Source organism: Paralichthys olivaceus, chromosome 6 (genome assembly GCF_024713975.1).
Source record: "Paralichthys olivaceus isolate ysfri-2021 chromosome 6, ASM2471397v2, whole genome shotgun sequence".
Taxonomy (NCBI): Eukaryota; Metazoa; Chordata; class Actinopteri; order Pleuronectiformes; family Paralichthyidae; genus Paralichthys; species Paralichthys olivaceus.
Genome location: NC_091098.1, coordinates 10,202,981 through 10,220,197, shown reverse-complemented (window position 1 = coordinate 10,220,197; position 17,217 = coordinate 10,202,981). Strand labels below are relative to the sequence as shown.

The window sequence follows — 17,217 nt, the reverse complement described above, 5'->3', positions numbered from 1 at the left end:
TATCAGTCTGACGCAGAGGAGAACACAGCGAGGGAGCCAGTGTTAGTTATTTTCATTCTGCAGATGGGAAGGACACAGAAACTGTAGGTGGACAGATGTGTGTTGGAGGACGTTTGGCAGGAATACTTTCAGATGAGTGGATATACTCAAGGGTCAGAGAGGGAGATTTTACAGCATACAAAGGAATATCCTTAGAAGCTGTGGCAATGCTTCTTATTGTTGCAGGACTGATGAAATACAATTTTTCTTTTAATATTGATAAGGTCCAATTCAAAGCTGGGTGGATTAACAATAATTTAGAAGCATTATTTTTTAATTGTGTTGTAGCTGTTTGATTTACACAGAAACAATGCTTCTTATCAGCATTTCCAGAAATTAGCTTTTAAAAAATGAATCACAAGTACTTGAACACCCAAAACATGCGGCCCTGAATTAGGAACAGCAAAGTTAAGCTCTGTATATGAAGATGAGAGTAATTGGAGAAGGAACAGGAAAGGGGAAGGAGAGAAGAAAGAGAAATGGTGGAAGGTCAGAGATGCTGAGGTCTCATGGGTGAAAACATGGCAACACGAGAGTCCCACCGTTGTGTATATGTAAGTGAACAAATGGCATCTATACATTATCCAGCATAAGGTACAAAAAAAAGTCCATCATCTCTGCTGCTTTACGGCTGTATAATTACTATGGCAGTTAACAACAGTTACTGTAAACAAATCAGCTTATTGCAAACCTCTCCTTCCCTTTTCTTCAGTAAAAAAAATTCGTCCCATTAAGAAAAGAAATCTGACAATTCAGGAACAGACAACATTTCATGCAGTGAGAAGAGAATTTGTAAGATATTTGATCTTTGTGTACGATACAACAGTTTTGTTTCAACGACAGACAATTTAAAAAAAACAAGTTATGGCACGTTTTACCAGAACTGAAATTGCAACAAACACATTTCCCCATGTCAGAGATACCGAAGATTCCACTTAGGCTCATTGTTTTTCCCCTCCCACAGTTTATAAATTACATCTTATCTCATAAAACTCTTCATATATATTATTTTCATGCCACTTCATGCATTTGCTAACATTTTGGCACAAAGTCCTAGATGCTGCGAAGCTGCTGTTGTTGCACCTGTTTATCTGGTACATGTTTGATACTGAACATTTGTGATTTGTCAAGCACAATAACTACAACTAATCTGAGGGTTCTGGATAATCATATCAACACAGCAGTTAAGACTTAGTATGCAGAATATATATATTCTGTACACATTAAACTGACAATAAATATTTATATGGCATTGATTAATGCAAGGTGGCAAACGTACATGAAACTGGACCCTCTACCACAAAGCGTCATATAGAGTAAGACTTTCAGGACTGTTTTCAGGCATTGTTTCAAAGAAGAGAGACACAGACATTATGGACGTTTTCACACCTGAAAGTCTGAACCAAGGTTCATTCTTTGTTATCTTGTTTACATTTGATCCAGTTAGATTTGTTATCACATTGTAATTTAGGGAGGGGTCTGAAATTTTTGTGTGACATAAACACATCCTGTCGTCATCTGGTGGGCAGTTGTCTTTTCGTAGTTAAATTAATGAAAGGGTTCATTTTGTTAAATTCACTACCTCAGTACGATCATTACGGTATTTCCAGCCAATTTCCAATGTGCCAAATGAACGTCCTCATCATTTAAACATTATGTCAGACGCAAAGACTGCAGCAATCCTTCATTCCTTCTTGCAATTGGTCTGAAAGTGTGCACAGTCCAAAAATATGTTTTTTCACTCTCCAAATGAACAGAACTTATTATTTTTATCTGGACCGAGACCACCTCTTTTGGCCCGACTTTATTATTTTGTTTCGGACAAAACTGAAACCTCAGAAGGTCCAGACCATACACGGTAGGTGTGAAAGCATCCTAAATCAGGGGGTACCAAGATTATAATAAGGCCATTTAAAAAGATGAACAAGTTTATCTACAGTTCAGGTGGGACACAAGAGTAATGTTGGGATTACGGCACCAAGATAGAATGTTTTTTAGGTTGTTGGGTTAAAAGGCATAAAAATGCACGACATGGTTACATGACAAGAGTAGAATTTATAATTGCAAGCTTCAACCGAACAAATGTCCCATCTTCATTAACTGAGTCGCTCTACATTTGCCACATTAGGTTGTTAAAATTCTGCTGCCTGGTCTGTGTGATGGACAAATATCCCTTTCACCTCAATGGAGCAGTTAATCCAAACTTGAAGGAATAGTTTGACATTTTGGGAAATAAAGCTTGTTCACATTCTCACGAGAGTTGGAGGAGAAGCTCAATACTACTCATTCAGCTGGTTAGCTTAGCTTAGCATGAAGACTGCTAAAGGCAGTTTGTGTCAGACTATTTCCTGCCAGGGATCAGTAACTTCTTGGGGTCTCCTCTGGTGGCATGTTAGCTGGCCCAAGATAGGAAATAGTCTAACACGTAATGCCCCATAAAATATCAGATTATCGTTTTCACACTTTGGTTTTTGTTTATATTATATAACCAAGCTCTATTGTGCAAATATGTGAGTTTTAGAGGAGCTAGTGGAGAGATTGTGTTCCTCTGAAAACTATATAAGAATTATATAGACCTTCTCATCTAACGCTTGATAAGAAAGCAAATAGGAGGATTTCCAAAAATATAAACTATCAATTCTTTAACAATATAAAATCTTTGCACATTTTCCAACAAAACCAGTCGACCCACATCAAGCTGAACTTACCATTACCATTGTCACATTACAGGATTGATGAGTAATGTTGTATTACAGTATGTTCAGCTACAGGAAATCATTCACATTGAGCTGTAGAAGCTACATAGTGAGCAGGTGAAACAGTCACTGGCTGTAACAACGCCAAAACAGGGGAAGCTAACAATGTGCCACATGGACACATTTAATATCCAAGCAAAGTGTTTATATGATGAAGCTACAAGCATGTGTGTGTGTGTGTGTGTGTGTGTGTGTGGGTGTGTGTGTGTGTGTGTGTGTGTGTGTGTGTGTGTGTGGTGGGTTTGGAGGTAGGGCTAACACTGATGGCCAGAGTGAATTCTATCAAGGCTATAGTTGTCTGATGGGGGGAAGGTTGAGGGTGTCCAGAGCGCTGTGGTAGAGCTCTCTCAAGGCTCTCAACAGATACAGGCGACAAAACATCTGGTTAAAGAGATGAGGCAACGGCTCCTGAAAGGAAAGAAAGAAAGACAAAAAGAGAAAGAAAGACAATATGGTAGGAGGCAAGGGTGGGAGGTAAAAAAAAGGAAGACAGAGAAAGTGAAGGGAGAGATCCGAAGAGAGATTTAGAGAAATATTGTTTACCTAACACACAAAGTCACCAGACAGTGCAGCAGGCTCTTAATACACTTATCTCTGTATGATGCACAACAGGAAGGGAACACACGCATCTAAACAAATATGTTTCCAGGCAAGAATCCACTTCAGTGAATAAATCAAATAATATGTTTTGTAAAAGAGGCACACAGATATAAAAAGATCCTTACCCCCAGCACGTGGACTCTGTTGTAGTACGAGCTGAAGTCTTTACTGAGAGACACGAGAAATTTACAGATCTGAAGAACACAAACACATTTAAGAGTTACATTAACATTCAATTCTCAACAGCAGACTTTGGACACTATTTACTTCACTTATCTGTTCATCTACCTGTTCAGTCTTTATATTGACTCTGGCTCCTCCTCCTTCCCCATCTAGCGCTTGTCCCGATTGGTCCAGCAGCTCGGAGAATGGGATGAGGTAATTGAAGAGGAGCAGCCACTCGCCCTGTCACAGCACAGAGACAAGATGTCAGGGTTCAGGAACCCCACTGAAATGCTGCTGTGAGTGGAGACAGGGCCGATACCAAAACATTTCTGATACAGATATATCAGCCAATGTTTATATTGAAGAAAATTGGCAATGATTTCTAAATTGTCTTTATGAAATCTGTATTACAGTTTTTAGCATACATTTTATCATAAATACAAACAAATATATAGAACTTCAATTCGGAAAATATTTTTTTTAGACAGTTATGTCTGTTAAAGATTTATATTTGCTGATATTATTGGCCACCAATGAATTATGAAAAATGAAAACAAAAGGAAATCAGTGGGACGGGGAAACATATAATCACAATATACACAATAAAGTGGTACCTCCTCTTTCAGAGCAGAGAAGTCTAGCTGGGAGCAATCAGGGATTTCTGGGTACAGACCTGTAGGCAAACAGTGAACACACATATAAATCATATTCACTTGTTATAAGTAATAACTAAAAATAATAAGCTTGGACTCTTTAAAGCAATGATTACCAACATACAAAGATTGTGAAGTAGCTTAAGTACTGTGAGAAAATGAGAAATGATGGTTTCGATTTTTCAGTTTCTCTCTGACGTGACTCCGTTTCAGCACCTCGACACAGCTCCTTCCAAATCAGAGCATGAAAACTGCTTAACGAGCCGGAGAAACTGTCTGAAAGGATAAATGAGCTCTCACCCTTCTCCACTCCTCTCTCATAGCTGTCGAACAGAGTGTGAAGTCTGGCACAGTTGTACATCACAAACACGCCTCCTCTCGGCCCTTTGGTGGACACGCCCCCTTCCCTCTGGACGTCCAGTGTCACCTGCAACCGACAGCTGTCACTCATTCTGACTCAACCAATTACATCATTGAGTAAACTGTCATGGATTTCACTTTGAACAGAGACAAACTTCCCGAGTCAAACCCAGTCAATGTTAAAAGCACACACACAGGTTTGTGCAGCTATTCTTATTAGGACTTTGCTTTGACTCATGTACAACCTTCAACCAAGATATTGTCTCTAAATGAACAGTGACCAATTCACGCCAAACCCTAACCTAACCACATCTCAACTCTATTCTTTACCATGTTTTCCATCATTTGGTCTACTGGTGAGAACTCACAGGACTAGTGTGGACTGTAGACAGCAGCTCAAATCTGACTGTGGCAGAGGTCATGACCCTGATGATGTCATCCCACGTCTGACCTAGAGGAGGATGAGAAGGTATTTAGTTTGTTCCCTTCATCATCTCAGGTCAGTTTGATAAGTAAGGAGACCACAAACTCTGTTATATGTGCACACACACAAACCTTCTACTTGATCTCCATACTTCATCTCTGAGGCTTCCTTCATCTGTCCTCTTCTCAGCCTGCAGCAGAGGAGGAAGACAATAGAGGCCTTGTTTACTCAGACAGCTGGGCTAAAAATACACTGCAATAACACAGAGATGAAGAAAAGCCCCATCAACGCCCACTAGAGTTATTTTAATGTACTTTTCATTAACTTCAATCTCATCAGTGCTGAGGGGATCCTGGTAATAATGACTTTTATGATAATAAACATCTGTATTGTGGAAAAACAGAAGTGATAGAGAGGGAAAAGGAGACCAGGAAAGAAATGCGAAGAGATATAGATAAAAGGAAGTGATGTGTCTTACTGCAGGTACTGTGCAGCAGTGAGGTGAGAACCAGGAGTCTTCACAGGCCCACACACCAGATGTCTCTGCAGACACATAGAGCAGAGACGCTGAAAATAGGAACACTATGCACTACATGGCCGTGTGAGTTTGTGTGTGTACAGCATGTGTGTGGTCACCTGCGTGTGTGTCGCTCCACTGGCTCTCCACAACATTGCTATCTGCTGCTGGCGGAACTCATCCTGACAGGAAGTCACATGTAACGCTGTTGCCATGGCTACCTATGAAGGATACAGAAAGGATTTACAAATCAATGCTTTGACTGTTATTGTTGATGAGAAATTAGGAAATTGCGTGTGTCTCTCTTACTGTGCAGTCGGCTGTGGCTAGGTCCAGTTGTGCCAGATGTGAAACACTGTCTCTTTGTACTGAAACAGATATAAACCAACGAACTCTTATCAGTAAATGTATAGCTGATATAACTATCTGTTACCCTTGAGACTTTTCTCTTACATAGGCATGTGTAAACACATGAAACACTGCCAAAGTATGAAAGGAATAGTTTTTTTAGGAATGAGGAGTAATGTGATGGTGCTGGAGCCAGGACATTAGTTTGGCTTTAAATAAAGTATGGAAATCTGGGTGAAACAGTGAGCCTGGCCATCTCCAAACTGCCTGACTCCACTGCTCACAATCACTAATTAATATGCAGTGTTTCTTGTTTTGTCTGAAGAAAAACATGGATGAGAAGGAACATTGTCTTAAGTATAAATACTTTAAACATTGACACACTTCTTCATTATCTTACAATCTGTTTCTTCTAATCAATGTTGTAAATACTATTATTTTGTTGATGTGTTGAATTACAAGCGGCATCTATTGCACTTCTGTCTGCACTCCCCCCCCCCCCCCCTTATAGTTTTTTGGTAGTTTTTCTTACTCTTGTTACGGTTAAGGACAGAAGATGTTGTTAAGACCATATGAGACAAATTGTGATTTGTAAATCTGGGCTATACAAATAAGATAAGAATTTGATTCACTATTATGATAGACACAGGAGTTAACTGTGATGTGGGTCAGCTGTCCACTTCAGATCACCCAAGACCAACATTATTGCCAAATGTAAACACGAACAAAGTTGTTATCAGACAAACTTTTATCCGTTCAAAAAATGCTGAATGAAATAGAAAAGCAGCACGGCACAAACACGCCATTACAATATAACCATAAACTGCAGCAAAAATCTTATCTAACTTACCTGTGCAGGTACCAAGGCTAGGGTCGTATCCCAGCAGCCCCTCCTCCTGGAACACTCTTGTCAGGTTGACCCTGAGCGCTCCCTCGTTCTCCCCCTCCTCTGCCTTCCTTCCTCCGCCACCACTGGTCCTCCTGCCTCTCTCCGTTTCCCTCTCTTTATACGGGCAGTTCTCCAGTGCCTCCTGGATCTTCTCCTCCCGCTCCTCATTGGTCCAGCTGGCGGGGGCTGTCGGCCAATCGATTCCTAGAGCTTGCAGAAAGGTGCTGATGTCGCTGTCTTGGGGAAGCGTGGGGCAATAGGACACTGCAAATCTGAGAGAGGTGACATCGGCATGTCACACTTACAGCAACAGTTGTTTTCATAAGCAGGTCACCTATCTTTAACTTTTTTCAATTGATGGTTTATTTTTTAAAGGTCAGAAAATATTGAATATGCTCATTTAAGTTGTCAGTTGTTATTTGTTGTTACCAATTCATTGTTAATTAGTGGTTAAATATAAAAAACAAAGGATTTTTTTTGATGTAGAGTAAATCAGGGGAAGCTGATGTAATGGATTTAAGAGAGACATGTTGAAATTAACTCTCACACTCACCCTTGTCCTCTCAGCAGCGCCCCCATGTGGTCAGCCAGCAGAACAGTCCTCAGCTGACCTAGAGTCAGTGTATCAGGAGTGGGTGTGTTGGGTTTAGGGTGCAGCGCGGGGCAGTTAAGCACTACACAGCTCTGCCTCTGACTGGAGGGCTTCAGGTACTCTGTGGCTCCACCTGCCAGAACGGCCCTGAAGGCTGCGGGCCGGTCCACCCTCACCCTCAGCCCTTCACCAATCACCTCCCCCCCAGCCACAGGGAGAACCCCACTGCCACGAAGGGACAGGACCCTGGACATCACTGACGGAGGGACCTAGGTGGATACAGAGACTGATCAGACTGTTGCATGGATGAGACAGACACGAGGGGAGAAAAGGCAGAATTTCAGGTAATGACATCTGCATATAAGCCAAGCATGAGAAAGATTTAGTTTAACAGCACTGCACATTCAGCCCCAGAAACCACGTCCAAACAAACTGGGCTAGCCCTCGCAAACAGTACACAATGTTAACTAACAAAAACTAAGGACATCTCATCTCATTAACATGAAACACTGACAGACAGAAAAAAGCTGCATTAGTGACAGGAAATGTCATTAAGTGCTGCTATGGCTGCATATTTCACCTTATTGACCTGTATCTATGTCTGTATGGCAATATGTTAAAGTAGCAATTGGGTGGGTGAGTGATGTCATGTGTTTTTGAGGTTGAGAATCTAGTTCAGGGAGGTTGGGTGTGGAAAGTTACTGTGGTAGCAGTCTGGATTATACATGTTAGTTTCATCCATCCATCCATTATCCATACCACTTATCCTTTTGAGAGTCAGGGGAAGCTGGAGCCAATCCCAGCAGACATCCAATTTGTGTGTCTTTGGAGTGTGGGTGGAGACCAACGTACCCACAGAAATCACACGCAAACACAAATCATACAAATTCCATACAGAAGGATTCGAACAAAGGACCTTGATGATGTGACACAGTGCTAACCCTGTTAACCTGCTTACCCATGCTGCCCTGTTAGTCTGGTTTGTTATTTCTTTATTGTTTTGACATTGTGGTTTGACTACATGAACTGGCAAGAACTTGATATCGACTGATTGTAAGATTATCTCATTTTAACTTTTTTTTCTAGTAGTGTGACACTCAATGCTTTCAAATTAGAAACACAGTAAATGGGATTGTTTTGAGTTTGAATTTTTAAGATATGAATAACTAGAAATACAATTTATTAGCTTCTGCTTCAATGATTCATATCAGTGCATATACAGTTCATAAACAATGATCGTAATAACGTTATAGTAATTCCTGCTACGGGTGATGTTATTATTATTCACATCATTATATTTATCAGTCATGTTATTTCCCTATAAGAACAAGTCTGACAGAATAGGATCGTACACAACAATCCCTGGTGTCTCTCTCTTCTCTCCTCTCTTTTCCACTCACATCTCCTCTCTTCCCTATTTCTCTTCTCTCACAGATATGTAAGTTTCTTCCCATTAAAAACTTTTTTATCCTCCCCAGTCAACTGTTTGCTCATTGTGTGACCTGTTGGGGATCTTGACCTTAATGGGTCAAGTGCTGTGACACATTGAATGTAGTGATTTGGCGGTTTGCAAAATGAATCTGAATGGAATAATACATGCTCATGTTGCAGTGAACTGCCTTACATATATATATATATATATATATATATATAGAAACATCACCCTGCACAGGGATGCATGAAGGGGTTGACAGATGCACTTGTTTTAATAATTTACATTCAGGCATCTTTATAAAGTCATGATTGACTGATTCAAACATGCATTTAAAAAGGCATTTATGTGTGTCTGTGCCTCTGTGTTTCTTGACTTGCAGCTGTGCATGTGTGCGTGTGTGTGTGACCCATATGCCACTCATGGGTTAATAATGCCGCCGCTGGCTGCCCTCGACTGGTCGATCATGATGGGACAGCCATCATCATCATCATCATCATCATCATCAGCCAAACCTCTGGTGTTTTTCTATCCCAATGTTTTTATTCTAAGTGTTTTTACATAGCTGTGTCCGGTCTGCTCTTTTCTCTCTCTTGTTTTTTGTTCAGGCAGATGGTTGGACACAACCTGACATTTAAATATTAAACCTCACATTTCAGGTCCAATTCACCGCAGAATGCTTTATCAGCATAAATGTGGAGAACGATTATTATTGACATGTGTTATCTGGGACAATCCCACTATTAAATGATAATAATAATATAATTACAATTAATATTACTGCGGTGAAGACTAGCTAGCATGATTCCTTGAGGAACTATAGCGCCTAGCGGAAGAGTAAAAGGGGTACTTCTTCGTGGAAGTAGTGTTGTGACCGTGAGGTTGATACAGTGACTGTTGTGTTTAGATCATATTTCTGCTTCTCTGTGTTTAGCCTCAAAACACACATTTAAATGAGCGACGTTAAAATGCCGCCAGCCCCGCAGGTACCAGTCTAACCGACCTGTCCGTCCGCATACAGCGTGTTGAGCATCGTGGTGGGCGACAGAAAGTCTCTGTTCCGCAGGTTCTTCACGCTGCTCTCCTTGAACCACAGCTTCTCCGGCTCCGGGAAGATCCTGTGGCCGTTTCTCCGGCTGCACTCGGGGACATTTTCTCGCTTCCCCCGCAGTGCGGAGCTCAGCGCCCGGACGGTAGGGGTGATCCGGAGGGGCGAAGGCTCCTCGATGTTCTCCATCACCAGCCTCCGACACTAACACGCGAGCTAGCTACCGGGATATCAACACATCCACATCGCGCTGTGGTCGGCCATTGAAATGCGGTCACTCCGGTTGTTGCTGATGGAGGCTGAGTTACATCCCAGTCACACGCTCGATCCCTGATCGATATTGACTGTGAGGGAGGACTGCATTGGCTGTTTTTCCTTTGCGGAACTAGTGAAGTGCAGTCCGTGTTTCTGCCGAGGAGATTTTCTGTGTTGGACCAGTGGGCGGGCTCTAATGGCATCTAATAGCGCCCTCCAATGCATGATACAATAACTGCAACCTTAACTGCACTACATGGCCTAAAGTATGCGGACACATACTGCCTGTGCTTGGTGTGGGTGAGGCCTCTTAGCTCCTATCAAGGAGAATCTTAAATCATACAGTGATGTTATAAACAGCCACATGCTTTTAGAGAGAGGCTCCTTCCTGTTTCAACATGTCGCTACATGTGTGCACAAAGTGAAACACAAACAATGTTTCCTCTTGGTCTGATTGATTTGCACAGATCTCTGATCTCAAACACTTGTTGGATGAAGTGGAGAATTAACAAACATCTGGGCCTGACCTCACTCACACTCTCATGGCTGAACGGGAGCAAATCTCTGCAACCACAAGAGCAGTTTAGTTTGGAATGAGAAGTTCAGCAAACACACAGCAACATGTTATGTTTGTCTGCCCAGAATCCTTTCACCAGAAGTGTATACACATAAATATTTAAATCAGAAGTAATGCCATATGTAATTTCACCTACTGCCACTATCACTATAACAAATACTCAAGTTTTAATAATGGCTGATAATTGTTATCAGGCATTTTAAAGAACTTAAAACATGGTACATTATTTGAATAATCAAACAAAAGCAAATAATCTTTAACAATTTTGATTATTTTTTAATAATTCAAGATGTTTTTCAAGAAAAAAATCCCCAATAATCAGCTCCAGCTTCCAAAATGTGAAGTTGTTTATACACTACAGTTTGTATTATGGTAAACTGTACCTGAATATGCACTCTTAACGTCTCCTAGGCTTTAAGAAATTCTAGTTGGTTATATTGCATTATCTTTTGAAAGATACTCCAAAGTGTGTGCTGCTTATTGTGACTTCACATGCATGTTGAAGCTTCACTTTACAGAAGGAGTTCCTGTATTCACCCTCTATCAGTGTAAAACGTGCACGTACAACAAGTTCAGTGACATAACAACTTGTTTTGGGAGCCTCGATGTGGAAAACTGAGTCCTCCAGTGCACATACTGATGTTTCAGTGAGGATGGGGTTGTGTTTTGTCCTGCTGTAAATAAAGTGTGATCTTGACCTATTATAGAAAAGTAATAATAATGATAGTACAATATTACAATGAATGAACTCCCCTATGGTTGCTTAATGTAATTGATAATCAAGCAAGAATTATTATTGTTGTTGTAAAGAGATCCACAAATGCATACAAACTGATCAAATCAACAGATCTAATTATGAAAGAAAATGTAATGTATGTATTAAAAACATATCATTATATTAAATTTGGTGCAAATGTTGAGGGGTTTTACTGCTTTTCTATTACAGGACATAGATGATAAACACTGAAACTGGGTTTAATTTCAGTACTTAACATTTGAGGATGTGGAACTTGGTCAGTAACATGATGAGCTTGCTAAGAAAACATAGTTGGAACTCTCTCTTATAATTTCAGAAACCGAATATTAAATCCTTAGAGCAAAGTGTAATAGCATCGTAGATACAGTCCAATAAGCCACAGCCATCTTTTTAACCACGGAGTGAGTCATCCACAATAGACCATCTTTGAGCTCGCCTTCTTCCGGCTCAGAAATGTGACGTAAAGGGCGCAAATATACAAGGGAGGTCTTTGTAGTAAGTTGAGACGCTCGAGCTGCAGCGTTTTCCTCACGAGAGAAGATGCACAACTGGCAGGAGAACGAAATCAAAGAACTTCTGAACATCCGGGGCACGGAGGCGATCCGCAACCAGATCACAGGCACCGTGAAGGACTCGGTAGTTTACAGCCGGATCACCAAGCAGCTGGCGGAGAGGGGGGTGTTCAGGTCCCACATGCAGGTGATCAGCAAGCTGAAGGCGCTGAGGAAGCAGTACCTCAAGTACCACCAGCAGAAGATCCGCTGCGGGAGCGACCGCGTCGACTGGCCGTTTTACGACCAGTGCCACCGGGTCTTCGGTTGCCCCCCCGTGGCGGTGAAGCGTCAGAGGAGTCCCACACCCCCGCTGGCGCCCTCACCGCCGCCGCCGCCGACTCCTCCGCCTCCGACTCCTCCGCCACCGCCATCTGCCCTCAGCGACGAGCATCATGAGGTCGTGGTCGGCCTCTGGGACGAGGTCGATAAGCATCTGGGTCCCGTGGAGCCGGAGGACGACGATGACCAGTACAGTCCACCAGAGCAGCTGCACACCATCAACACCAGTGAGTATATGTGTCATAGACAGCGTGAAGACCTGCAGGGTCCTGAGCACCGAGGGCATTTGTCCAACATCAAGTCCATTTCCATAGTATGAACTCTGTTAGATACATTCATAATAAATCCATTTGAAATGATACAACTTGTAGATGGACATTTGTACGTCTCAAAGATTAAGAGTCAAGTATTTCTAACTTTGAGCTTCACCAGATCGAACATTCTACAATGCTCTTTAGAGAATGAAACGGTGGGAGATGATAGATCATTCTTCAAAAGATCTGTCAACCATCAGATTATAAAACTTTTCCCAATTTGAAAGCAGACTGAAAGTTGAGCAGAGGGCCTGAACAGCTCCTGAGACCTTCTCAGTTGAATAATTGCTTGGTTGCTGAGCTCTGTGTCTGCGTCGACCTCCAAGATGCGTTGTTTACTGCAGCAGCATTTCCTACAAGCCCCCTGTGTGGGAAACTGTGCAAGAACAGACACATCAAAACAATAGAGAACTTCCAGAGGGAAGCGACTGACTCTTCTCACAAATAGACCCCAGAAAAAGGAAGCATTTGTTATACTTTGTTGAAGACATGAAACTTTGCTTCCCCTACTATTAAAGACTCTGTTCTGCATAAAGAACAGAATTTTTTTTTAAAGAATAGAAAAGTTTTGAATTTTTCTCCTGACTTCGATGAGGCATTACGCTGTTTTGCTGCAAAAATGGGTGTGGACATTTTCCGGACTTAGCATTTCACATATGAAGAACGCAGCAGGAGATTGTCCGGGTCAGACATGTTCACAACAACAGGAAATGTCTGGAACATTCCATCATCAACGCACCCACTCACTCGTTTTTCCTTTTACTGAGGGGGGGGGGGGGGCTGACAGGAAATGTTCTGGCACATGTCTGGAGCAACTGACTCGGACATTTGCGTTCTCACATGCAGCCCGTCTGGAAAATGTCTGAGCTTCTCTGAACAGTTATAAAGTTAAATAATATTTTATGGCAGCAATTTACTGTGGAGAGTTGGGTCTTAAATATGTGAGCCAGTTATAATTTGGTCCAGAAGGTTTTACTTTAAAACATCCCTCAACCTGATCAAACTTTGCACTTTAATGCCATTCTTGTTCTCCTATGGCGAATATCGGGGTCTGTTTATGCTCAGCTTTAATCAGTGCACTGTCGGTCACAGCCGACTATTTAACCCACTTCTCCATCATGGCTGTTATGTAAAGACCCTCAAACTGACCATCAGATCAGTGGTGGGTAAACACGCTGTCAAATCCTAATGTTTATATGTTTAAATTACATTTCTGCAACACACACCCTCTTGTTGCCATTAGAAAATGCAACCATGCAAATTAATCAAATGCACTTCTGCATTACAAATCTGTATTACATTATTGTGCACGTGTTGTGTCTACACGCTTTCAGACAACATGCACTTTGCTCACATTTTCCTGGAATTTTCCAGAGGGGCTGTATGTGAGAATGCAAATGTCAGAGTCAGTTGCGTCTGACATTTTCCAAAACTTTTCTTGCCAGCCCCCAGTAAAATGTCTGGAAAATGTCAGGGTGAGCCCATGTGAGAATTCAGCGAGAGAATGTCACGGTGAGCAAGTGGGTGTGTTTTAACCATCTAACACATGATGGATGCAGAAGTGAGGGGAAAAAACAAAGGAGTACAAATATTTCAGGAAGAATCAAGAGCTTTGGGGGCTGACACCGGTGTCGATGTGCTATAAACAAAAACACATGATTTCTGCAGTGGAATTTAAACATCATGTTCTGCCTCCTGCATGCTCTACTTAGGGCCACCCCTTGTCTGAATGTTCCAGACGTTTCCTTTTGTTGTGAACCCGTCTCACCCGGACAATTTCCTGCTGCATTCTTCAGTTGTGAAAGGCAAAATTCAGAAAATGTCTGGACCCAATTTTCCAGACATTTTCTGGAGTTTATGTCTTAAAATAGCTTCTGTTTGTCAAGACCACAAACACTGTGTTATTTTGCTGTTGTTGGCTCTGCTCTGAATTAGAAAAGAGGAAATGACTGATGTTTAGTGGGTGTAAACACACAGTTTACTTTATTTGGATTCACAGAGACAAAACTATACAAGAAGCCTGTCACTGTCAGGTTGCTTTGTGTCTTTGGTCTTTCTAGCATACAAGGTGCCAACGAAGAAAAGGAAAACAACGGTCATGGACCAAGTCTCTGCTTTAGTGTCGGCAACAGTCGCCCAGCTCAGAGAGATGGACGCCGCCATGCAGGCGCAGGAAGATGCCCGGCTTCAGAGGTTAATGGACCACGAGAGGGAAATGCAGAACAATCTAATGAATCAGCTCGCAGTCATGCATGAACGGGTCAGTCAAGAAAACCATGAGAGACACATGGAACTCGTTGACAGGATACTCTCTAGGTTCCCTTCATCTTCAGCCTCATCAGGCCGCTGACTGACTTCCTGTGTGAGTGGAGATGGTGATCGACAGGGTTTTTCTTTTTTTGAGGTGTAGGGAACATGTCTGACTCTCCCCTCCACCAGCTGACTAGTGCCTGAGACCCCTTTACTTTTTTATTTTCACTGTATTTAAAAAGATCATTTTGCATTTAACCTCAGCCCCAATGGCCTGCAGCTGATACAGATTCAGGTTAAAAACCAGACCAGGCTCACACCACTGATTCACTGCTAGTGTTTTTATCTGTATTATCTTAAATTATTATTTCATTGTAAACTGGCCGTGGTGTGAAACACACAAATATACAGGAACAATAACCAAACACTAACTTGACAGGGACAGAGACTCTGCACCACTGTAGCACCATCAGAAATCATTTGTTAAATGCATATTGTTATGCACTATTCCCCAAAAATCGTATATATAATCAGTCAGTTGTGAATTGATGACTTTATACTAAATGGATAATTGTGTTGCAGTGTTTTGGCAACTGGTTTCGATTTTGACGAACATGTATATTTTTAATCATTTGTATTAGTTTTAGTTTAGAAAACATCATTTGCACACAGCTTTGCAATGTTTTTTATTAATAGCAGTGCAACAGGTCAAGTTAAATCATGTGAGCAAGAGATGGTGTGTGTGTTCTCACAGACGCCTACAGACTGTTGAACAAGACTTTGCATTAATCGTCCATTCACAACATTTATTCTTTAGCGTATATCAACTGCTGGTTCATGTAGAGTAAACTGGGTTGAACAGAAAATGTCAGCTGCGGTGGGAGGATGATGAATCTAAATTTGGAGACTTTCAACACCTGCAGTGTGAACACAGCTTTCCGTTGCAGGAAAGGAGACAAACGTGTCAAAAAAACCAACATATAAAGTAGAATGTGACGTGTGGATGGACGTGCTGTGCCCCTCCCACCACCTCAGCTGAGCATGTTGGTGTGTGAACAGTGAACCAAAGGCTGAAGCAAAACAAATCTGTGGCCACTGTGGCCTTTTGTAGTAGGAAATGCTTTAGTAAGCGTTTGCTTTCATTTGGGATCATTCATATGCAGAAAGAGCTGCATGAATTCAGTAGAGATGGCAGTCGCTGCACTACACAGGAGGTAATGCTGTAGAAATTTGGCATTTAAAGAAGGCACTGCTGTGTCAAACATTGATGTAAATATCGTGTTTCAGCCGTCACGGTGCTGCAGTGCCCCCTGGAGGGAGAGGAAGCCAGAGTAAGCTCCAGACACAACTCAAACACTGGTGGGGGAAATGTTGCTCCTCAGTGGTCTATTTGTAGCACAGGTCAAAGACACATGGTGATGCAAAGAAAATACTCAGTAACTGGTAAAGGTAGAAAATTACAAGATTTATTATTTAAATATACCGTGCGGTTACATTGAGTAAAAATGTTGTGGTAGACTTCACAGTCTAAGAATATAAAGTTATTTGCGACTCGATGTCTGAAGTGTCATTCTTGGCTGACACGAAATTCCCGGTTGCGTTTACTGTGTTCAGCAATCCGGGAGAAAACGTGTCATTTAGGAAAAAACACCTGTAGTCAAACCAAAATTCAGTCGTCAAACCAAAATTCAGTCTTTACACACAAATATGCCCTTTTACAGAAAAGCAACACAGCAATAAAGTGCTTTAATGTTAGTTTCACTTTCTTTACTGATTTAATAGAAACAAAAGTGAAATCCTACAGTGGTGAGCTCTTAGGGATAGTTCACTGAAAAAAGAAAATTAGGCTTAAACCGTGGTGTAAATGACCTAGTTTTGAGTCGAATTTGAATGTGGAGGCTTGAGGACACTTGGAAGACAGTCTAGGTCACCATCGACTTCAGTTGTATTGGATTCTGCTCTAACAAAGTTTACTTCTGAAACTTTGTTTGAAAAAGTTCTGTGGACTCAAACACTTCACCCACCCCTCCATCGGCATAGTGGTGAGTAGATAATGGGAGAATAAAAAATTTTCAGTGAACTATCCCTTTAACGTTGGCTCTTGTGAATCAAGTCGTTACGTATAAGCTAATCAGGCCTTGGTGTGTCCGTGTGGTTCAGTCAGCTGGGATGTGTATACATATTATACTTTTATACTGTCCTATATTATAACTTGTGTTTTACTGTTTAAATATATCATTGTTTTTTTCTTTTAAGGAACAATAAAGTTTTCAGCTGAAATAATCTGAATTTTAATCTGATTTAAGAAAAACATCTGAGGTTTGTTCACAAATGTTCTTGGTGACGATGATGATTAGCCCGTCTGCTGGCTCCTGTGCATTGTGGGATGGAAACGGACGCCATAACCA

General features: G+C 41.5%; 2 protein-coding genes across 2 annotated transcripts; one reads left to right on the top strand and one right to left on the bottom strand.

Moving 5' to 3' along the window:
- Positions 1–657: 657 nt before the first annotated feature.
- Positions 658–10,220, bottom strand: dalrd3 (DALR anticodon binding domain containing 3). The gene is made up of 13 exons (XM_069526215.1): positions 9,779–10,220; positions 7,305–7,612; positions 6,713–7,023; positions 5,824–5,882; positions 5,634–5,735; positions 5,476–5,540; positions 5,129–5,187; positions 4,942–5,024; positions 4,514–4,640; positions 4,175–4,233; positions 3,684–3,800; positions 3,521–3,589; positions 658–3,203 (listed from the first exon to the last, which is right to left on the bottom strand). Exons 1-13 carry the CDS (start codon positions 10,010–10,012, stop codon positions 3,084–3,086), a joined length of 1,713 nt encoding a protein of 570 aa, XP_069382316.1. The 5' UTR covers positions 10,013–10,220; the 3' UTR covers positions 658–3,083.
- Positions 10,221–11,859: 1,639 nt separating this feature from the next.
- Positions 11,860–17,092, top strand: LOC138404794 (uncharacterized). The gene is made up of 2 exons (XM_020089173.2): positions 11,860–12,472; positions 14,620–17,092. The coding sequence occupies exons 1-2, from the start codon at positions 11,953–11,955 to the stop codon at positions 14,907–14,909; spliced, it is 810 nt and encodes a 269-aa protein (XP_019944732.1). The 5' UTR covers positions 11,860–11,952; the 3' UTR covers positions 14,910–17,092.
- Positions 17,093–17,217: the final 125 nt, after the last annotated feature.